This window comes from Copadichromis virginalis, linkage group LG3, assembly GCF_057382275.1.
Source record: "Copadichromis virginalis isolate Kocher_CV1m ecotype Utaka linkage group LG3, C_Virginalis_male_GT1.1, whole genome shotgun sequence".
NCBI lineage: Eukaryota > Metazoa > Chordata > Actinopteri > Cichliformes > Cichlidae > Copadichromis > Copadichromis virginalis.
The window spans coordinates 28,759,932-28,784,077 of record NC_140620.1 but is presented as its reverse complement, the minus strand read 5'-3'; the positions used below and the strand labels follow the sequence as shown (position 1 = coordinate 28,784,077).

At 41.7% G+C, this 24,146-nt stretch overlaps 2 protein-coding genes across 2 annotated transcripts; one reads left to right on the top strand and one right to left on the bottom strand.

Moving 5' to 3' along the window:
• Nucleotides 1-3,865: 3,865 nt before the first annotated feature.
• On the bottom strand, nt 3,866-4,192 carry LOC146713956 (histone H4-like). The gene has a single exon (XM_085439325.1). The coding sequence runs from the start codon at nt 4,190-4,192 to the stop codon at nt 3,866-3,868; it is 327 nt and encodes a 108-aa protein (XP_085295451.1).
• An 11,988-nt stretch (nt 4,193-16,180) lies between these two features.
• On the top strand, nt 16,181-18,764 carry LOC146713955 (uncharacterized). Its single transcript, XM_085439315.1, has 3 exons — nt 16,181-16,251; nt 17,491-17,708; nt 17,803-18,764. Exons 2-3 carry the CDS (start codon nt 17,498-17,500, stop codon nt 18,762-18,764), a joined length of 1,173 nt encoding a protein of 390 aa, XP_085295441.1. The 5' UTR covers nt 16,181-16,251; nt 17,491-17,497.
• Nucleotides 18,765-24,146: the final 5,382 nt, after the last annotated feature.

Here is a 24,146-nt window from a genome sequence, read left to right as displayed (position 1 = left end):
ACACCAAGAGCTCGCTCCTTTATTCTTATTGATAGTATTGTTTTTATAATATAAGTCTTATGCTCACACTTGAATATTCATGCTGTTTCTAGAAATTACAGTTGGGATCAACGTGGAATTCACTGACTTTATTTTCAGAATTGCCTCATTCACTATGGCCAATGTGCCTTTCAGGAAGCTGTTTACGTCTTGATGCATTCTCAGTCATCCAGGAAAGCAAATCTCCAAAAAGTTTGTACTTTTACTAGATCAAAGGTGGGTTAGTTACCTTAAAAAAAACAAACAAAAAAAAAAAAACCGAAATGAGCTGTTGTAGAGACCCACCTTTTAGCACATCCCAGCACACCCACTCACGTCACCAGATGCACCTTGTTTAGTTCTCTCACCTTTGATTGGGTGTGGTGCTTCTCCTCAATTGCACTCACCTGTCACACATTATATAAGGACTGCATTCACTTTTGGCTCACTCTTTCTTCACTCCCACACGGGGCGGCAGCTGAGGTGAGGTTCTGTTTGGGTTTTTATTTTATGTATTGTTTAAGGTAATGAGTAGTGATGGGCAGATGAAGCTTCATGAAGCACTGAAGCTTTTCATCCAATTGGTTCATCCCAGCGCAAAGCTTCTTGAAGCTTCATTTGCTCTAGCAGGACACCTACTGGACGTAAAAATATTAGTTGGCATGAATTTGAAGAGTGTGGCCTTTTGCACACAGCCTGTAAATGTCAACAACAAAAGGAGTGTGTAAAACATGTATATTGTAGTGATGGCAGTATACTGTGTATATTTATAGTGGCAGTATGGGAAATGATTATTTGGAAATGCTTGAAATGGAAATGATCATTTACTGTGAGGTGAGGTGTGGTTGGGGTGTGGACAGTAGTTGTGCTTTTGTAACGTTGAGGTATGGACAGCTACACACTGAGGCTCCTGCCTGTTCACATCTTATTCTGTAAAAACTGCATTTCCACTGCTTTTATGGCCTTTTTAGTGGGGAGAACATAGCTAGGATTTAATGATTTAACAAATCTTTTGAATCCTTTGTCCTCCACAATGCTAAATGGCTGGAAGTCCTCAATCACCATGCTAACCAGGTCTTCATCTATTTGAGATTGTTCTCCTGAGGAAAGACAATAAAGACAAAGCACAAATATAAATATCACACACGTAACTTATAACAGTTGTTTATGTAACGGAGCGGAAAGGCTTGATTTATTTCCAAGATGTTTTGTTTTTTTAAAAGGAAGGAGACCTTCCTAAAAACGGGCAGAGCAGTGGAGCCGCCAAGGGAAAGCACACGATTAAAAAACTGTATAATTAAAATTATAATTTATTATATTTAAATAGTTAAAAGTGTAAGATAATTTAAAACAACCTTGGCCAAGGGATAACACAATAAAAATCAATAAAACACAACATTAAAAGTCCAGTGGGATCCACCACAGCATAAAAGTCCCAGGGAGTTAAGAAATCCAGCGAAGTAAAAGGGAAACCCAGCGGAGTCCTCTCCTTCCTTTCCGCATTAGCGTCTTGATATGCCCGGGTGGGCAGAGCTCTCAACTCCGCCCGCCGCTTCTTTAAAACTGCAAGTCGGCACCAGCTGTCTCGCCGCCTCTGCTCTCCCGCAGTGCACAAGCTGGGCTCTCGTTACTACTGCCGTCCTTCTGTTCGCTCCGCGTCCCTAGTCGCTGGTGCTGTCCGTCCTCGCCTAACGCCCAGCTCCACCAGCCCCTTCGGCTTGCAGGCGCTGCCGCCTGGCACCACTTACTCCTGGCCGTCTCTCAAGCCTCTCGGTCGAACTGCTTCCTTTGGTCTGCCAGGCCCTCTTATTGGCCTCTCTCGGATCTCTCGCAGGTGTGAACAGTTTATTATCAGGTAGGGGCGGAGTCTTTCCAGGACAGGTGTTCAATTTAAATAAGATAAAAACATGCAATAAAACTCGTACAAACAAACCCAATATACAATATTAAAATATTAAAACAGATAAAACATTGCAAAACATGCACAATAAAAACTCTAAATAACTTGTCCCGTTTCACCCCGTGACATCTAATATTGTTATATCATTTAGTAACATTACAGCATGCTATATTATCATTGCATTTGATGGCTCACCTGGTCTTGCTCCACAATCGGTGTTCCCCTTATTCTCATGCAAAGCTCTGTAGTGCCTAAGCATGGATGAGGTGTTGTTATATCCCAGCTCCCTGGCACATAGCAAACACTTCACCTTGTACAAAAGTCAAGACAGCTTAACATAAATTGTATTGCACCATCAGTATTATGAAAATACATCTTCTGTAGAAATTTACATACCTTGTTGGGAGGAATAAGATCAAAATGTTCCCACACAGGGGAGGACATCCTCCTCTTCTTAGCTGGCTCCATTCTCTCCTGACTTTCTCTCCTCACTCTCATAAACCTCCAAACTGTCTCCAAACTCTCACTAACCGCAACTCTCCATCAAACACCCACATTTTGAATGAAGTCTGAGGGGTTTATATCGCTGTCATAGCTCGCGGCAAAGTTCGAACCACTTCATGAACCAGTCACGTGGTACAGCCGGGCAGCGAGGCTTCGGACGTCATCATTTTCAGCTCCTCCCATAAATGAAGCAAGCCTCGATACTCGCATCGCGGAAACGCCCCCTCCATTACTCGACACAAGCTTCGAAGCCTCGATACAGAACGTCACATCACTAGTAATGAGTAACTTAAATCTCTGTTTTCTTTCAGCATTGGCAGTCCATGTGTCTTTCCTTCCTTCCTTCTTTGCCTTATTGATTTGGAGAATAAAAGGAAAACCCTGAGAATAATTAGATGAGTGCTGATTCTTATTCTAATCGGATGAGCCCATGATGCTGATTGCTTAAGCCCTGAACCTTCCTTCCTTCAAAACATGAGCACTTCTCCTTCAAGCGTATTTCTGGCAGGAAGACATTTACAAATAAACCGATGAATAAGTGATATCTATCCTTTGTTTGGTTTATGACTGTTCAGTGAGTATTAACAAACCGTGGTACTGAATAGGCCTGTAACCAGTGTTGCAAACTCCTCAGTAAGGAAAATCGCTATTGGTTGTCCTAGAAGTCGCTAAATGACGTCATCGCCTAATTTGCATAGTTGGTCATGCTAATGTAATTGTAACCTATGTTGTTGGAGAGAGAAATAACATCGTGGAAGAGAAAGTGAGTAAAAATGGTCCTAAATGCATTTAGAGTTTATTTAGAACTACAAATTAAATTTCTTTTAGCAATTGTTTTTTTTAATGTCACAATTCCAACCCTGCTCCTTTACCCGGGCTTGGACCGGCAAAAGTGACCCGAAATAGGCACTGGTGGAGTTACTTTGTGATCCACAAAACACATAAGAGTAAAAGAACTGACTGCGTTACAGCACCCGCTGCTTGTTGAGAGTAAAAGCGATATGCGCTTTCACGTCTTTTTTTTTTTTTCTTTTTTCTTTTTTTAGAGAAGTCGCTAACGGGTCTCATAACTCGCTAAATATAGCGGCTAAGTTGGCAACACTGCCTTTAACCTGTGAAGTTCAGTTTGTGGTCATGTCAGTTATTGTAACGTTGTGAAGAAAAGCACGCATTACAGGTGAATCTCATAGGAAAACGAAGAGTCAATATATTGTAGCGTCCCTCGACAGAAGACACAGACGATCAGAGTCAATATAATATGTTGGGAACGTCAGTCGGTAATCGTTCGTGAAGTTCTAACACACTACATCAGTCGGTAGGGAAATACTGGCAGGTACTAAAGAAACATTGAAAAAAAAAAAACACCCACAAACTATAACAGAAGAAAGCTCTCAAAGTGTGTGGCTCTTAAAAGAGCCGTTTGATGGATTAGGGCGAATGAGTTTAACCGCCGAAGCCGTACAGAGTGCGGCCCTGACTCTTCAGAGCGTACACCACATCCATGGCGGTCACAGTCTTCCTCTTGGCGTGCTCAGTGTAGGTGACGGCGTCGCGGATGACGTTCTCCGGGAACACCTTGAGCACACCGCGGGTCTCCTCATAAATCAGACCGGAGATACGCTTCACTCCGCCACGGCGAGCCAGACTGCGGATAGCGGGTTTGGTGATACCCTGGATGTTATCACGGAGAACTTTACGGTGATGCTTGGCGCCTAGTCCTTTGCCACCCTTGCTTTTTTTTTTTTTAAAGCCTTTATTTTCAACATTCATGACAAATTAACAAGCAACAACACATAAAAAAGTTGCATCAAAATATTTGGCAATACTCAGAATAATTTACAATAGATACATTAATACAAAAGTTAAATTACTCAAACATGTTAACATTGATTATATCTTCAACAGATCCCAAGGTAAAGGACTATTCTTTTTTTGTTCTAAAGTCTTCCTCCTTCTCAGGTCTGTAAGGATATTTTTGCACACAGCAACGCTATCTATCATTTTTTGCTCAATGACCACCTTGGCTCTGGTTTTCCAAATGTGGGTGTTAATGACACACATGATAAGCCAAAAGAGGCGTCTTTTACTCTCGTACATTTTTTTCTTTAAACAGACCATATTTTATAGCTTGTATGTTGTTATCAATTTCAAACCCCATTTTAGTCATCTGTTGTCTGATTTCTACTGTTCTATAACAGGATAATAGTAAATGTTCAAGGGTTTCATCTTCGACACATCGTGACATAGGACATTCTTTGGTGGTAACATAACAGCTCCACTGAACCACCGCTCTAACGGGGAGGCGTCCAACAGAAATCAACCACACAGTGTCTCTCATATTTTCAGAGATTAATTTGTCATAGATATTTTTAACTACTAACGGGTATTCTTCTACGCCCACGCCCTTATATTTTATCTGTCCTTCATTATTTTTACTATTAATTAAATTGTATACTTGTTTAGTGCATACTTGTGTCCAGTTAATGTTAAGGTCTTTCCACTGTTCCATAGTGTCGCCAAAAAGGAGCTTATAATACGGTATATTGGATCTAGCCCTACCTTTTAATTTTTCCCATTGTGCTTCATTACCTCTAATCCATGGGGTTCCCCTATTAAGAGCGCTAAAAACATTTTTAATAAAAGGAATTCTCAAAGTGATACGGAGATGTGGCGCACCCAATCCACACTCTTTGCCTTTATACATTAAGGTTCGTTTCGTTACCTCACGGTTTGTTCCCCATATTAATTTAACACACAATTTGTTTAAAAGTGATTTGTGAGGAGGAGGAAAAACTGTGGCAAGGAAGAGAAGGTTAGATACTATATGGGTTTTGACTATATTTACTCGTGCTTTATAGTTAGTATTTTTATTTTCCCACTTAGCAACTTCTTTAATTTCGCATTCCTTTTTAGACCAGTTTAACAAACAGGGGTCCCCTTTGTTGATCCAAATTCCCAAGACTTTCATTTCGTCATTTACTTGTATGTTTATTTTCGGCTTTTGTAGTGAGGAACCAAACCACACGCCTTCTGTTTTTTCTGGGTTTAATTTTGCCCCTGATGCCAATTCATATAGTTTTGAGGTGAAAAAATAGCCTATCCAACTCGTCCTGGTTCCTAATAATAACTGTAACATCGTCGGCATAAGCCATAGCTGTCCATCATTAAAACAGTATCCTTTAATATTAATGTCTTTATTAATTAGTTTCAATAAGGGATTGATGGCTAAGACATACAAAGCAGCGCTTAGCGGGCATCCCTGTTTCACTCCACAGGAAGCATGGAATTGTTCGGTCAAACTTCCATTTACCTTGACTTGTATGATGAATTTTTTATATAACAATTTTACCATGGCGATGAAACCGTCCGGCATCCCATAGGCTTTCATAACCGCCCATATATACGAAAGAGAAAGATAATCAAATGCTTTCTTTTGATCTAAGCCAAGAATAAAAAAGTCAGTCTCTTCTGGAGTATATTACCTCTCTTAGGGTGCACAGATTATCCCACATCTGGCGACCTTTTATAGCACATGTCTGTTCCCTCACAATAATTTTATCTAATATATCTTCTAATCTTATTATTTTAGCTAATATTTTATAATCAACATTCATTATTGTTAATTGTCTATAATTATTTATATCACTTTTATCACCTTTTTTATATAATAAACACATCAGGCCAAAATAGAAAGACTCACATAATACTCCTTTTTCAAGCCCTGAATTCAAAGTTGAGGTTAAAAGTTCATTTACTTCCGCTATACCCAACTTGTAAAACTCAGCTGGGACACCATCTAAACCTGGAGTTTTATTGTTATTCAGTTGCTCAATAGCAGCTAAAACCTCTTCTTTTCTTATCACCCCAAGGAGTGAATCAAAAACAGAAGGTTCAAGAGGTTCAATAACACTTAACAATGATTGTAAAGTATTGCTGTCTGAAAGTAATGCAGAAAACATGGAAAAGCATTGTTCTCTGACAACGTATCTTTTCTCACTCTCATTGGCGGTTAATTTTCCACTTCCATCCCTAATCGAGGGGATAAAGATGCTACCACGTCTCCTCTGACCAGAGACAATCGCAAAGTCAGTGTTTCCGTTTTCATCACACCCTGCTGTTATCTGCATATTAAGTAATAATTCAGTATTTATCAATTCTATTTCTTTTTTCAACTCAACCATCTGATGTTCCTCTTCTTCGTTTCTTTTTTTTATACTTTAGACTTATATATGCCTTTACATCTTCATTATATTTCATATTCTTGGCATGATTTAACTCCCGACATTTAAATTTGAAGAAATCTTTTAAGCAAATCCCACAGTTCTATCTCAGAACTTACAAGAACTCTTAATTGCAATATTTTTTTAATTTCACATTTTAGTTCTTGTATTAGCGTCAGATTCCTCAAACACGCCGTATTTAATTTCCAATAGTTTTTAGGATAGTCAAGACCACACTGCATTGTAGCTTTAACAATCATATGATCAGATAGATCAGTCATATAGGTGTCATAATTAAGGGCGTGTATTGAAGAAGAAATATAAATCCTATCTATTCTAGTTTTGACATTTGTGTCAAATCTAGTAAAATGAATCTTTGTGGGATGTAATATTCTATAGAGATCTCTAAGGGAAGCATCTGCGCAAACCTGCGCTAAAAATTTACCTTCACGATTGATCTTAAAAGGCGTTGTAGCAACTCTATCACTTTCCTCCGTTACAATATTAAAATCGCCACCCATTATTAAATTAAAACCCACTTCCAAGAGCTGCTTCATTTTTTTTAACAGCCTCATTTTCTTTGTCCTTTCAGGTGCAGTATAAACATTGATGATCCGCATCTTCTGTCCATGATAAAAACAGTCAACTAAAAGAAGTGTACTGGCCTCGTAGAACCACTTTCTACTATCCAGGAGTTAAACACCTCCACACAAAAGTCACTGACGCCAGAGTGGGTTTAGACTTTGCTTTATATGGCAGGTGTGAAACTGTAACAACAAAATACAGTATATATGAGTGACAAATTAAATAATTACTTGAGGAGCTGCGTGACCAAGTGCTAATGCTAACACCAAACAACTGTCTACGAACCATAAATTAGCACGCGTAAAACAGCATCTAATTAACTGCTATTAATCAACATAAAAGTGCCAAACAATAATGCATACTCACAGGGAATGCCTTTTTATCAGCCTTTCACAGCATAAATCGCAGCATAGATCACATTCAGTCGATTGTCTGATTCTTTCTTACACTTCCCCCGTCTGCACACGGACCATGCCTTTCTCTTAAAGGGCCAGTGCACTAACCAAACAAATCAAACATGTACAAATTTGACAACAGTCAGAACACTCCCCGCCTGGTATCTTAGGGATACCACAACAGATATCTAAACATCACTAGATAACAGAAAAACCATTTCAGAAATGGGTCTATAATAAGTCTTAACATTCCCCTTGGAAGCAACTCTAACTTTGGCCTTTCTGATGATTCCATCTTCACTCGCAACTGTCTTTTCAATTACGCCCATTGGCCACTCATTTCTTCTTGTTTGTTTGTCCTTGAGGAGAACAACATCTCCCTGTTTAATGTCAATGTTCTTGTGGTGCCACTTTTGACGAATTTGGAGGCTGTGCAAGTATTCCTTGCGCCATCTGCTCCAGAAGGTGTCTGCAAGGAACTGAACCCGCTTCCAATGGCTTCTGAGCATTTCTTTGGGTCCTACATCATCACAGATGGTGGGTACAACTCCATTCTTTTGTGTCAGCAGCATCGCCGGTGAGAGAATGTGAGGATGTTCTGGGTCTGATGATACTGGCAACAACGGTCGTGCATTCAGTATAGCTGTGACTTCCGCAAGAAATGTGATCAAGATCTCATGAGTGAGTTGAACACGACCAGTTTGCAGCAGCATGTTATCAAGTATTCGCCGTGCTAAACCAATCATCCGTTCCCATACTCCCCCCATGTGGGAAGAATGGGGAGGATTGAAAACCCAGGAACACTTCTGGTCCTGCAGAAAGTGTTGCACTTTGTCCTTCTCTGGTGCATTTGTGGCCATCTCTTTGTGAGCACCAATGAAATTAGTGCCGCAGTCCAAGCGCAGTTGTTTTGCGGGTCCTCGGAGGGCGAAGAAACGCCTCAGTGCATTAATGAAACTTGAAGAGCTCATCTCCTCCACTACTTCAATGTGGACAGCTCTTGTACACAGGCACGTGAATAATATTGCCCACCGCTTCCTGTTTGCTTGTCTCCCTCTTGTACGCCTTGTAGTTACTTCCCATGGGCCAAACATGTCCATGCCTACGTAAGAAAAGGGGGGCTCAACTTGGAGGCGATCTACGGGCAAATCACTCATTAATTGCTCTTCAAACTTCCCTCTCAGTTTCTTGCATGTCACACATTTACTTATGACTCTGCTAATACATCCTTTTCCTCCTACAATCCACAAGCCACTCTCTCGGACAGCGCCCTCTGTAAAATGCCTGCCTTGATGGCTTACTTTCTCATGGTGGTGGCGCACAAGGAGGGTAGTGATGTAGTGACTGCCTGGCAAGATAATAGGGTTAGTGTCTTTTACTCCCAGCCCCGCGCGATTAATGCGACCACCAATTCTCAGCAGATTGTCACTTCCAATCACAGGGTTTAGTTTTACCAGCGGGCTGTTTTTTGGGAGGTTCTGTTTTTCAGAGATCCGCTTTATCTCGTCTGCATATGTTTCAAACTGCACCTTTTTAATGATCATTGTCTCTGCTTGATCTAACAGTTCTGGGGTGATGGCCGTTTTACAGATGTGCCATCCTTTACAGTTTGGCTCAACGTTTGATTGTGAAAAGCATTGTGCGATGTGAATCAGGTTTGACATGGTTTTCCGAAGTGAGCGCCATGTGGAGAAACGCTCCCAACGTCCTGAGCCCAAAACTTCCTTTGTTATGTTAGTGCAAAGTGTCTTTACCTCTGGGCGCACCTCTGCATCGTTGTCTGGGTCCAGCAGTTTGTAATCAGTCTGCTCTAGATGGATGTATGAAGTGCACTGGAGAAACGCTGGACCTGTGAACCATGTCGTGTGTTCTAACTCAGCGGCTGGAACTGATCGTGAGCCGTGGTCAGCAGGATTCTGGTCGGTCGTAACGAAATGCCATTGCTCTGGAGTAGTTGACTCTCTAATACGACACACACGATTGTTTACATAGACATAAAAACGTCTGGATTGGTTGTGAATATAACCAAGAACCACCTTGCTGTCTGTATAGAAACTAGTTTTGTCTATGGGGTGATCAATCTCCTCACATATGACCTCTGCCATTTCAACCGCCATTACTGCGGCGCAGAGTTCGAGCCTAGGTACAGTGAGCTCTGGCTGTGGAGCGAGTCGTGCCTTACCTAGGGCAAACCCAACCTCTGTCTTGCCATCCCCAGTGGTGACCTTGAGGTATGAAACTGCACATATTGCCTTCATGGACGCATCTGAAAAGACACAAAGTTCTACACATTTAGCCTGTAACAGTGACATCTTAGTGTAAGTGCGTGGAACGTTGACTTTGCTGAGGCATTGGAGGGACTGTTGCCATTCTATCCATCTGCCTCTCAGATCCTCTGGGAGAGGTGAGTCCCACTCTGTTGTCTGTAGCGACAACTCTCTTAGAAGCAGACGTCCTCGAACGGTGACTGGGGCCAAAAACCCAAGCGGGTCAAACACACTGTTCACAGTTGAAAGGACTCCTCTTCGTGTGTATGGCTTTTCAGCATGAGGAATGTGAAAAGTGAAATAGTCCTCCATTATATTCCACTTTATTCCAAGACTGCGCTGATCTGGGAGTTCATCCTTGAACAGATCCAGATTTTGGAGATCCTTGGCTCGGTCTTGAGGTGCGAATGCGTCCATCACTTCAACCTTATTTGATGCTATTTTTAAGAGGCGAAGGTTTGAGTCTGCTAGCATGTCTTGTGTCCGTTTCAGGAGGTCGATAGCATCCTGTCCGGTGGGGACAGACTTTAAAGCATCATCCACATAAAAATCACGCTCAATGAAATTGCGGACATCTGACCCGTATTTGGCTTCTCCCTTTTGCGCGGCCCTCCTCAAACCATATGTGGCCACAGCAGGCGAGGGGCTGTTTCCAAATACATGCACGCACATTCTGTAATCCACGAGCTCTTTCTGTGGATCGTTGTCTTTGTGCCAGACAAACCTCAGTACATCTCTGCAGTCCTCACGCACCAGGAAGCAATAGAACATTTGCTGGATATCTGCGGTTACTGCGACTGGATGTTTTCTGAACCTCACTAGCACACCTAATAGACTGTTGTTCAGATTAGGTCCTGATAACAGCACTGTGTTGAGCGACATACCTTCAAACTGCGCGCTGGAGTCAAATACCACTCGGATTTGTGACGGCTTTTGAGGATGGTACACTCCGAAATAGGGCAGGTACCAACGCTCTTTGTTCTCTTGTACTGGGGGTGCGAGCTCCGCGTGCCCATTGTCCAACATTTTCTGCATAAAGTCTATCAGGTGAACTTTCATTTTTGGGTTTTTGTCTAGAGTTCGTTCAAGTGACTTGAGGCGATTGAGTGCGTAGCGGCAATTGTTAGGCAGCAATGCTCTGGGCTGGCGAAATGGCAGTGGAGCCACCCAGCTTTGTGACTCATCCTGGAAACACTCATTGTCCATGATATTCAGGAAGTGCAGATCTTCCATGGAGGGTGCAAGCTTATTGTCGTTCTTGGTCTGGCAGAAAACATTGTTTCCTATAGTTCTGTTTTGTGTTCTGTCCTTTATGTTTGAACCACCAAGTACTAAGTGTCGATTTAAGAGACTGGTGTCTGGCTTGACAGTAAAGTGGCTTTCGCACGGGGAAAAATGAGTTGGCCTTCCATCCGATAGAACGTGAGTCTTAAAGGTAGAGACCTGGGAAGGCTTATGAGTATTGCCTAAGCACACATCTCCTATTATCACCCAGCCTAAGTCCAGTCTCTGTGCGTATGGTGCATTGTGCGGACCATTGATCTGACTGCGCACTTTGTGAACTCTCAAAATGTCTCTTCCAAGCAACAGCAAAATGTCTGCACCACTGTCTAAGGGTGGTATTTTGTGTGCTATGCCTTTGAGGTGACTGTGTGCATAAGCCGCGGAGGGAGTGGGAATTTCCTCTCTTTTGTTAGGAATCATGTTGCATTCAATTAACATGGGCAGCTGAATAGCGAGGGAGCTATCGATTGCCTCTATCATATACCCAGAGGCTCTTCTGCCAGAAGTGAGACCTACGCCACTGCATGTCTGGAGGGTGTATGGCTCTGCCTTACCATTAACCTCGAACATGTCAAAAAACTCAGAGCGTGCTAGTGAAACGTTACTCTGGTCATCTAGCATGACGTACATTCTCTGGCGTTTACTAGGATCGTTGGCAGGGTAAACGTTAACTAGGCATATTTTTGAGCAAGATTTCCCAGAAAATCCTTCCCCACATACCTCAGTGCAACTTGAAACAACTGCAGTCTCTTTTAATTCTCGTTTCTCCCCGCCGTGACTTGTTGCAGGCTGAAGAGCTTTGGGAAGGTGGGGAACATCTGAATGCAGAGCTGTTGGGTGCTTATCACTGTTACATTCAGAGCATTTGATTTCTGTTTGACAGTCGCGAGCTACGTGTTTGTTAGAAGCGCAGCACTTGAAACAGATGTTGTGTTGCTTTAATATTGCCTTTCGTTCCTGAATTGGCTTTTCTCTGAAACTTCTGCACTGTTGTAAGGCGTGAGGTTTGTTGTGCACAGGACAACATTTGTCCGGTCCTTCCTCAGATATGGCTATAACGTTGGTTTTATGCACTGAAACTGACCTGCGGTTGTTGCTTTAACCATCTCCAAGCTTGTCCCTTTTAACTCCGGAGTTGCAGGTTGACAGCAGATTGAAGCTTGGGTCGTTGCGTGCCTTTGCTTGTGTCTGTATGAACTGTAAGAAGAACGTGAATGGAGGGAAGGTTACCCTGTGCCGCTGTTTGTAGTGTGAGCCTTCCATCATCCACTTGTCTTGTATCCCATACGGCAGCTTATCCACAATGGGAGCGACACCTCGCGCTGTATCGAGATAGGAGAGTCCATGCAAGTACCCTTCTTGTTTCGCTGCATTTATCTCCTGCAACAGATCACTCAGCTCTCTTAGTTTTTGATTGTCTCTGGGCCCTATTTTAGGAAATTGATCAAGCTTGGTGAAAAGAGCACTTTCAATGGCTTCTGGCGACCCATAGATTTCTTCTAGTCTCTCCCAGATTAGCTCTAATGCCACAGCTGGGTTTGTTATGTTTACAGCTTTGATGCGATGTGCATGCTTGGTAGATTCTGCGCCAAGTGATTTTACAAGGAGGTCTATTTGTTCAGACGCCCTAAGCTCTAGAGTGTCAATGGCGTTGATGAAAGATGACTTCCAAGATAAATAGTTCTCCGGCTTGTCATCAAACTTGGTGAGTTCAGAGGTTAACAACTGACTTCTCATTAAATATTTGGCAAGCTCATTAGAGTCCCTAGAGGAATTTGGATCTGGAGGGTAGTACCGAAAACGTCCAGCAGAGGGTGGTGTAAACCCTGGTGAGACATGGCTGAGGTGCTGCTGATAGTTAACAGAGTGTAACTGTTGTCCTTGCCTTTCAGGTGAGTAATCTCTTTGATCAGGGGGTCTGAGGGAGCCATAGTCCTTTGGTGCTGAGGGCAGTTCATCCGGTGACATGTCCGGTGGCTTAGGTCGATTTGCATACTCGCCTTTTCCTATTTTGACGTCCTTTGATTTGACTGAATCACTGCGTGCCTGATGCATATTGACATAGTCTGTAGTTCGCTCATGAGAACTCTGTGTCTCCTTTGGTAAGTTCAGGTGCTCATCACTCATGTCAAAACTTGCAACAGCAGACTCCAAGACAGCTGCTTCAGCGGCTGCGGCCTCAGCTTCACTTTCTTTTGCTAGAACATCAAGCTTTGCATCTAATTTGGCTCTTTCTACTTTAAACTCAACTTCCTTCTTTGCAAACTCAGCTCTTTTTTGGGCAGCTTCAGCTTTAGCGCGGGCAGTAGCGGCGGCTAACATTACACTTGCAGTGGAAGAGCGGCTAGATTTCTTTGACGTCGTGGATCTTACTTCATATCCTTCTTTCTCCATCTTTAAGCTGATTGAATGCACATTTATGCTGACTTGGTGTCACTGCGTCTGTCGTGCTGGTCTGGATACAGCGTGTAACAATGCAGTCTTCATCGTTGTAGTAGGGTGTCCCTTTTCACTGTACTGGCCTCGTAGAACCACTTTCTACTATCCAGGAGTTAAACACCTCCACACAAAAGTCACTGACGCCAGAGTGGGTTTAGACTTTGCTTTATATGGCAGGTGTGAAACTGTAACAACAAAATACAGTATATATGAGTGACAAATTAAATAATTACTTGAGGAGCTGCGTGACCAAGTGCTAATGCTAACACCAAACAACTGTCTACGAACCATAAATTAGCACGCGTAAAACAGCATCTAATTAACTGCTATTAATCAACATAAAAGTGCCAAACAATAATGCATACTCACAGGGAATGCCTTTTTATCAGCCTTTCACAGCATAGATCACATTCAGTCGATTGTCTGATTCTTTCTTACACTTCCCCCGTCTGCACACGGACCATGCCTTTCTCTTAAAGGGCCAGTGCACTAACCAAACAAATCAAACATGTACAAATTTGACAACAGTCAGAACAAGAAGTCTTCCAGGAATAATGTCTCTTCGTTTTATTATGTTCACATTTGAGTCTTTAAAAAAGATACCAACTCCATCTGCACTATCCTCCCCGATTGAAATTGAGTGCCCCGGACACCACATTTGAGTTAGTGCAGATATATCATTGTCACTTTTCAGTCTCATCTCTTGTAGGCAGAGAATTTCATAATTTAGCTTTAATAAATTTTCAACTTTCCTTTTTCTGTATCTTTCTGATTGTAACCCTCTAACATTCCATGTTATTATTTTAAGAGTACTCATATTTATGTAATAGGAGGTTATTCGGTAGAGGGAGGGAACATTGTAGATTCAACATTACCTTGCGAAGGGCTGGATCGATTGTCTTTTCTCTTATCTCTGCTATAAGACGCCATCGAGACACTTCTTTTCCTTCCCCCTTTTGTTGTTTCATTGACCAACTCCTCCATTGCAGGATGCTGTTTGTTAAGAAAAATCCCTGTTTGTGGATCCACATCATCTCGTCTTGCAGGATCATCTGTAGGAGAAATCTCCACAGGAGTCGAAATGGGTGATTCTTCACTATCACTTGCACTTAGGTAGCTTTCTGATTAATTTTCTTCCTCGCTTTCCCTTCGCTCGTCATCGCTCTCACTTTCCACATCAGAGGTTTGTGAGAAGGATTGGTCTCCCGGTTCTTCTCCACTTTTTACTGTTATTTCTTCAAGTTGTCTTGAGAGCGTCAAATCCTCCTCTATGTTGTTATTGTCTGTCTGCGGCTCTGTTACTCCTGGAAGATTTGTTGTGGTACAGTTACCGGGTTCTTGTCCTGAAACAGCGTCAGGGACAGCCAATGGATTTATTAAACGATCATATTGCAGAGGGCAGGTCTGTGTCATGTCCAGTAAGTGGTTGTAAGCATATGTTTACAAAAAAGTCATCATTTACTTCTCACATGTGTAGGAAGCATAAAGCTTGTTCCCCAGATGGTATTGATGACATGTACAAGGAATCTCATCCTCAGCCCCCAAATGACAGTACAGAATATTCAGAAAACACACATGAAGCCATGCCATCTGCTAGTTCAGCCAGTGATATGCCAGAGAAGGATAGTCATTCTTATCTCAGAAACATGTGTCTCTTTTACCTTAAACTGCAAGGACAGCTGCTAATTCCTGCCTCTACTATACAGAGTATTGCTGAGAAAATGCAGAATGTGCACGAATTGGGTCAAGCCTACACAATTAATAAGGTAAGTTGTTTACTAAAAAATGAAATGAACCTATCAGATGAAGCAGTCACTAAAATCTGTGACTGCATTTAAGAGTCAGATTTGTTCTCTGCTTGCCATCAGGGACAACTAGGAACAACACACACCAGAAATCAAACATTCAAAAAAATGTTTAAATACACAGAACCCAAGAAAGTGCCATTGGGAATGGATGAAAACATGACAGAAAAATGTGCTTACTACATACCAGTTGGAGAAACCCTGAAGAGCTTTTTAGAGTCACAGTTATGGATTAATACACAGTCACAACAGTTTGGGGGTCCTGATGTAGAAATTTTTAAGGATTTATATGATGGCAAAATTTTCAAATGTCACCAGTTCTTTAATGAAAACCCTGAAAGCCTCAAACTGATTTTGTACCAAGATTCATTTGAGGTAGTGAATCCCCTGGGTTCTGCTAAAAAGGCACACAAACTTCTTGCATTCTATCTGTCATTAGCAAATTTACCCATTCATTTGCGTTCAAATACAGATAACATGTTTTTAGTCTTGTTGTGTGTTGAGAATGACTTCAAGCGTTTTGGAATAGCCAAAGTTTTCTCAGAGTTGTTGGCAGATCTGAAATCCTTGGAGACAGATGGAATAGATGTAGATGGAGAAACAGTAAAAGGGGGTCTTTACTGTATTGCTGGGGACAACTTGGGTTCTCATTGCATAGGAGGGTTTACAGAAAACTTCAGCTGCTCTCAATATTTTTGCAGGTACTGTGAAGTAACACGAAGGGAGTTTTATGCTGATCCGAATGCCTGTGGTCCTCCACGCACTCCAGAGACATATGACGGGGCTGTTGCTGATCTCCAGTCTGAAACTATCCAAGACGTCAGAGGAATAAAGGTAAACTCCATCTTCAATACCCTTCAGTCTTTTCATGTATCCCAGCCTGGTCTCCCACCTTGTCTAGGTCATGACCTCTTTGAAGGAGTTGTGTCATATGATCTAGCACTGTACCTGAAGAACATTATAAAAAAGAAAAAATGGTTCACATACTCCCTTTTAAACAGACGCATTAAACAGTTTAAATATAAAGGATCCGAAGCACTTACAAAGCCATGTACTGTCAAACCTGACGGATCCAAATTATCAGGGCAAGCCGTTCAAAACTGGAACCTTTTGAGATTGCTGCCAGTTTTGATTGGTGACAAAGTACAAAACCATGAGGATGAAGTATGGCAGTTAGCTCTCCAGTTGAAAGACATTGTGGATCTTATTTGTGCTCAGAGCATTTCCTTGTCCCAGATAGCATTCGCTGACATTTTGATCCAAGAATATTTGGAGATGAGAGAGATGTTGTTTCCTGGAATTAAACTAAAACCCAAGCACCACTATTTGCGCCATTATTCAGCACTGTTGTTGAAATTTGGTCCATTGATGAGGTTATGGACGCTTAGGTTTGAATGTAAACACAGTTACTTCAAAAGATGTGCCAGACACTTGAAAAGCTTCAAAAATATTTGTCAAACTTTGTCAACACGTCATCAGATGTATCAGGCTTATCTTTTAGCAGGGCAAGAATGCCGTGAACTGCTGCAAGTCAAGGAGAGCTGTGCGTTTTATCCCAACCTCTACAGTGACACTATTCAGCATGCGGTCAGGGAGTTAGCTTTTTCAGAAAGCAATACCACAGTTACCACAGACATTCAGTACAAGGGCACTGCATATAAAAAGGGACAGTTTCTTGTGTACAGAAATGACGAGTGTACGGAGTTTGGTGAACTTCTACTCATCTTGATTCAAAATGACACATCTGTGTATGTTCTAATGGATATCCACAAAGGCATCTTCCTCTCAGAATACCATCTGTATTCTGTGACAAAGGACAGTCTTGGGTTACAGTGTATCAACATTAATGACCTGCCTGATTTCTATCCTTTGGTATCATACATTCTTGAAGGATACCGAATCATTCCACTAAAGCATAGTATTGTGGCAAAATAATGTCCAACTAATAGCTCACTTCTCACTGTAAATAGTTTAACATTAATATAAGTGTCACCTGATCCATACCCTGCTCCATCAAGTGTATGAACTGTATGTGATTTTCTATTTTGTTTGGATGTGGCATTTCTTCTTCAGTGCAAGTATGAGTGACTCAGAGCGAACCTTCCTAGATGTCGCCATCACGGAAGTCCTACCAGAACTTCAAGCTGTGAACAAAAACATCCTGGAGGAGCACTTGCAGTCCATTGGAGTTGAGACAAGTGATGATCTACGCTTCGTAACGGAGGCAGATTTGATGACAGCATTAAGACCTGTACAAGCAAGAAAGCTTCTTTCTGCTTGGAAACAGAAATGTAAGTAAAAACAACTATTCAAACTCAAAAGCAGAGATGGTCATGAACAGACATACAGTGTGAATCATAATTGTATTTGTTTTGTAATTTAAAGACCAAACTCCAGAGAACAGCTCGCTATCATCTGTGGAAGCCTCATCAACCCAGTCGCTGTCATTGCTCTCACTTTCACCCCAAAGTCTATCGTCGACCTCCTCCAGCAGCCCAGGATGTGACACACAATGGGATGACAACTTTGAAATTCCATGGAGTAAACTTCCTGCAGAAGTGATGCATTTTCTTGAGAGGGGGAAAAGGCCTCGCCCAAAACTGAGGAGGCAAATGGTCCGGATTGTTGTGACTGAGATGATGGAAAAATGCCCACATGTAGGTAGAAAACATTCAATTGACGTTGCAAGAAAAATGGTGGCAAAATATCCCAATTCTCTGCAAGATTTAATAGAGGGTGAGATTGTTGGCGCAGGCTACCTTTCACTTGTCAAACAGTTGCAGAACAGAATTGAAAATGTAAGGCGCACTTCAACACCCAAAATAAGAAAAAGAAAACATCAGACTGACTCAGACCACACAGACGAGATCCCTTTAGAAGAAAGAGCAGCCATGCAGGATACATACGGGTGCATTAAATGGAATGTAGAATTTCTGCCTCTTGAAGAAACTCCAGAGAGCCAACAGCAAAAGATGGAAAAACTCAAGGTGATGTTCCAGCAAGCTGATGCCAATCCAGAAGAGGTAAAAAGTCTAATGAAGTCCACTTACTACACACAACGTCAACATGTCAATCAGGGGAAAAGTATCAAATGCCTTAGGGAGGAGTGGCCGTTTTGGTTTGATGAACTTGGCATGTCTGTCCACTTCAAGGAACTTACTGGGATTGACCTCAAAGAGACATTCACACGTAATTTGGATTTGAAGGGGAAAAGGCTATTGGACTACTTGACCACAGTTGCTGTCAGCAAAAGCAAGGTGTTCCTTCAGACTTATGCAAGGCTTCAGAGGATGCGGGGACCGCAGAGTGGTGAAAGAGATGGTCCTGCTTCTGCTCAGCTACTTTGAAGAGAAGGAGGAGTCCATGCTTCTCTGTGTTGAAGATACATGTCTGGCAGATGAGGTACAACTGGAGCAAGTGTCTCTGACACCCACTATTATCGTGTGTGGTAAGTCTGTTTCATAGCTCTCTCTCTCTCTTTTTAAGTGCACTTTTTATAGAATGTCATGTGACTGCCGTGTTTATTGATATAACCTGTTAAATAATTTGTTCACAGGACAGTCCTGCTATTCCTCAAGAAGATACACGCTGAGTATTGATCGGAACCTCGTCAGCACAAACATATCCTCCTTCATTTCTGCACTGTGCCTCATGTTCGGGAGCTACTACAATTTCAACATCCATTATCCATCTGAGCTGGCTTCCACTTTAGAGTTTCTTCAGAGGCGAACAAATATGGCTTTGTTATTTCTCATAACTGAGACTCTGGGATCTGGAGTCTGGCTTTGATGTGGTTCGAGTCCAGGTCTGGCTCTGAGTCTCGGTCGGCTTTGGAGCCGGTTTCAGTTGTTTTTTCTGTTTTTTGTTGTTGTTGTTTTTGTTTTTTTTTTGTTTTTTTTTAAAAATACATTAACAGTCTGAATCCGGGTCCAAGCCTGGCCGAGACTCAGGGCTAGACCAAGCGTCAACTGACGTCTGACTACCTATAACCTTTGCTTTGGATTTTAACAATGCTAAAGTGTGACATATCACTGCAGAAGGGTGCCAATATTTTTGACCATGCATTGTTCACTTCCCCACAGCATTTTGGTTATACTTTGTCTTGAACGTGGTCATGGCCATGACTGTGTGTATATATGTATATACTTAATTTTTACTTACTTTGTACATGTATTTTAACTGATCAATTATAAAAATGCTTAATAAACTTTTATATGATTTTTATTCTACAGGTGTTTCTTCTCCATAAACCCAGAAAAAGGAACCAAAGTAGAGAACAAAAACTCAAAGCGTCGTCTCAGTGTGAACCCTCGAGTCCTCACCCTGATTCAGGATCTCGCCGACCACGAGTGGCGCTAAGCCTAAATCTTGACTCTCTGTGGACTGTTAGTTTTATTTTGTTAATTTTGTTCCACAATGTGTACTGGAACCTTTTACTGGTCGAATGCATGAAGCCAATTCATGAAGATGTTCTTTCTTTGTAGGAATGTTCTTTATTTACATAAGAAAAGAAAAAAACAACATGCTGCTACTGCAGTGTTTCTAGACCACATGTGTAGGTGTGTTTCACCACGTGGTTTTGCTGATGTTTTCTTACCAGGGCCATGGTTGTGGTGACAGCAGGGTGCGTGTTGCGTTGCACGGTGATTATGATCATTTTTGGCACAATATGTGTTTTTTGTTTTAAAGTCTTAACAGGTTATTTAACTTTTTCTGGTGGAGGGTCTAACAAATGCTTGTTTCATGAACATGGTTCTTGCTTTGCAGGAATGTTCCACAGCTTTTATAGCCTATATTCTGATTGAATTGTGTAGTTGCTGTGTGCCTTGCATATTGTGTTAGTTGGAAAAATGGATCCATTTGCTGTCATTTTGCGAATGTGGCTGCAAAATAAATTTCCCAAAAGTGATATTTTCCTCTCTTGTGTTTTCTCAAGATGTATTTTTGCATGTTTGGGTGTAGGTGTAGCAGTAAGAAATTTGCTGGGTTATGGTTAAAATTTTACATTAAAACATATAATATTCAGCATAGATTTTGTGTATAATTTACAGAGCAGCTCCATTTAATATGCACAGTTTCACCGTAGTTCTACCATTTTAAATTAGTTCTTTGTACGATATTTCCCTGTTAATTTTGCAGTTAATGATCCACAAAAAGCATTTATTACTTGTAAAAGATACAGGAAGTAGTGTATTTATATATCACATCTATGTGTGAAATTAACTTCTTTTTCCTGTAGATTTAACAGTTTTAATCTGAGATTCATTCACTGTAAATCAATTTACAAGTTGCATCTGTAAAGCGTTTTTACAGGAAGTCCCTGGTAACCCCAGCTGCCAGGGTTTTCCTGTAAAAACAGCACTTTTTTTTTTTTTTTTTTTTTTTTACAGTGTATCTTCCCTTTGGCTTCACCTGCAGAAGTGCCAAGGTAGGTCTCCCCTGCGTAATTGCTTTTCCCTTCGTCCGGAGCACGCGCTGGGCTCTTCAAATCACGGACAAACAGTATCCCACATTCTTGATTTTTATTTCACAAACACTTGTTGTAATGACTAACTACTCCTGACATTTTGGAGATGTTAGCTCTTTATACAGTAAAGTTACAGTGGGATAAAAATAACATCAGGCTGATCCTGCCACAATTTGTTCCCCGTTCAAATCACGGACTAACAGGATCCCACAGCTGTTTATGTTTTTGAACCCATTTTGCACAGAGAGGCATTTTTTTTGAAAAATGTATTGATAGCAATGTTGAATATTATTACACAGGGGAAAAACAACTACATGTAAAATAATCACACTGTGATGCCTCTGCCTTTCTAAATGGAGGGACAGGAACTGCGTGTGTATATGTAAGCTGTAAAACCTGAAGATAGTCAGAGTAACAGTATTTTGTCTCCATCTGCCATTCTGCAATTCATCTCATGTAAACAATAACGTGGCGCACAGCGTGACGTGAAAAAAGGCACATCCCTTTGATGTTGCGTGATAAACTCTGTATTCATCGTCCATGCATAAACGGTTGGAGGATGCGTTTGTGCGTGTGTGTGCGTGGGGGGGGTTCTTAATGAATTTTGAAGCCTCCTCAGGTGAAGAAAATCTGTGCCTTGCTCCATTATGTTTTATTTCTAGAGTGGCAGGGTAGAGCAGGGAGTATTCCACTCCTCTTTCCCTCAACTCCAACTTGATTTGTTTAAAGGACACACACCGGTCCATGGTTAGTCGGGAGTAATCCGAAAAAAAACATTATCTTCGCCCCACACCATAGAATCTGGCCTTTCTCTCTGGCCACCCGAAGAATGCATTCTTAAGCACATAATTACTTCAGTAACTTGAGAGAGCTGATCTAGATACAATATTGATGTCGAGCTTGTAGTTTTGGGGTCCTATGTTGGCTGAGAGAGTCCTGTGCCTCTACCTAGTCCACAAATAGAAAAAAAAATCTCTGGTGTTTGTTCACTGAGTCCTGAAAAATCTGTGGAGGGTCTCGTAGGCTGACAGATGTTGAGGTTTCCTTTTACTATGAAAAATAAACTGAGACCTGCTTTACAGTTAGGGTTTCCAGAGAGGATCTGCACACTCTGATACAGACATGCTCTGTTGAATAAGGGGTGACACCTTGCAGTGTGGTCAGAGTCAAAGACCAGCCATCGGTGATAAATGTCTGCTAACAGAATAGTTCTGGTGACTAACTTTGCTTCTGCAGATTTGTTGTTTGTTTGTATTGTTTGCTGCCCTGATTGGGGAGTCTCTTCTAACTGAGCTGGTCACACACTAAACCAACACATCACATAATGATGGTGACTGTGAAGTTCACCATGCAAGAAACGACAGAGTTTATATGTTCATACACAAATTTGTAGTAACCAAATCAGTTTACAATTAAATGTTTTAATTTTTTCTAACAGAAAATAATTGCAATAAGTTAAAAAGCCATAAATATTTCTTTATTCCACTAATCTGATCAGACACGTTGGTGAAGAATTACAGAATTTCCCCATGTTGTTCTTTACGTGTGAAAACACTGCACTGAAACTGATGGGAAATACAAAAGGTTTCTTCAACCTGATAGTAAAGTGTCAGACACAACAGTGTCTATGAATTCTAACACTGAAATGACATCAGGAGCTCACAAAGCTTTTAAATTAGAGTAACACTTAAGGTCAGTGGATTAGATTGAGGAGAGGAAATAATTCCACTGATCTCTGTTAGTTTCTGATCTTTCTTCTTTTTAAACTTTTTGAAAGTAGATGGTGCAAACAAACTGTATCAGGCCTACCTCATAAGAATAAGAACATGTTACCTAATTATAGCCTTACTAGATCTCGTATTGTCCTTTTAAAGCCACACTTACAAACACAAAGTAAAAGAAGGTGAAGGAATTTATAAAAACAGAATTACAGATAAACTACTTACTGTTTTGGGCTCTTTGTCCTTCCCCTGGATGATAGGTTTGTGGTAGTGAAGCATGCATCTCTCTGGGGACTTTGTGTTTGAGTAAAAATTTGCCTGTTGTTCTTATGAACCCTGTGTCACATGTGTTTAGCTGGTTTCAGCTTCATGTTTGTTTTCTTTTTTGTCCCTGTCAAGTTTGTGCATCTTAGTCTCTGTCTCAGTGTTTGTTTCCTGTTTTATTTCTGTCTTATTTTGGCCCTTTGTGCATTTAGAATAGAATACAATAGAATAGAATAGAATACTTTTATTTGTCAATTTCTTCAAATGTACTTGCCATACAAAGGAATTGAAATTACGTTTCACACTGTCCCATGCGTAGACATTGACAACAATAAGGTGCAGATGCACAACAAAAACAGCCCTAACAATAAGGTAATAAATAGTAATATAATAATATAAATAGTGCTAAAAGAATACTAAAAATATATATATAGTTGCAGGTGTGTGCAATTGCAATGCAAGTCAGGAATGTTTTCAGTTCTTGGTTCAGAGAGTGTTTCTTTGTTGGAGAGTGTGCGTGGGTGAGGGGGAGTAGAGTCCAATCTGTCTTCCTATACTTCTGCCAATCTGGTGATTCTGCTGGCTGGGAGTCGGGAGGGAAGAGAGTTCAGCAGTCTCACAGCCTGGTGGATGAAGCTGTTGGTGAGCCTGGTAGTGCGGGAGTGGAGACTTCTGTATCTCTTTCCAGAGGGCAGGAGGCTGAACAGACAGTGCGCGGGGTGGGTTGCATCGTTGACAATTGTGATGGCTTTGCGGGTGAGGCGAGTGGTGTAAATGTCTTGCAAGGAGGGGAGTGGTACACCAACTATCCTCTCAGCTGTTCTCACAATGCGTTGTAGAGCTTTTCTGTTATAGTCAGTGCAGCTACCGCCCCACACAGTGATGCAGCTGGAGAGGATACTTTCAATAGTGCCTCTGTAGAATGTAGTCAGGATGGGTGGTGGAGCACTTGCCCGCTTGAGTTTGCGCAGGAAGTAGAGGCGCTGTTGTGCTTTCTTGGCCAGTGATGCTGTGTTGGTGGTCCAAGAGAGGTCCTCACTGATGTGCACCCCCAGGAACTTGGTGCTGCTCACCCTCTCCACCGCAGCGCCGTCGATGGTCAATGGGGGGTGACAGGTGTGGCCTCTCTGGAAGTTGACAATAATCTCCTTGGTCTTACTGACATTTAGCAGGAGGTTGTTGTCTCTGCACCACGTGGTCAGGAGCTCAACCTCTTTCCTGTAGTGGGTCTCATCGCCCTTGGTGATGAGCCCCACCAGCGTTGTGTCGTCCGCAAA

Excerpts from the sequence above, each read along its gene's own strand:
- LOC146713956 (XM_085439325.1), bottom strand. The coding sequence starts at position 4,192 with ATGAATGTTGAAAATAAAGGCTTTAAAAAAAAAAAAAGCAAGGGTGGC.
- LOC146713955 (XM_085439315.1), top strand. The coding sequence starts at position 17,498 with ATGAGTGACTCAGAGCGAACCTTCCTAGATGTCGCCATCACGGAAGTC. Across the intron at positions 17,709-17,802 it reads TTCTGCTTGGAAACAGAAAT|ACCAAACTCCAGAGAACAGC; the intron begins GTAAGTAAAAAC and ends TGTAATTTAAAG.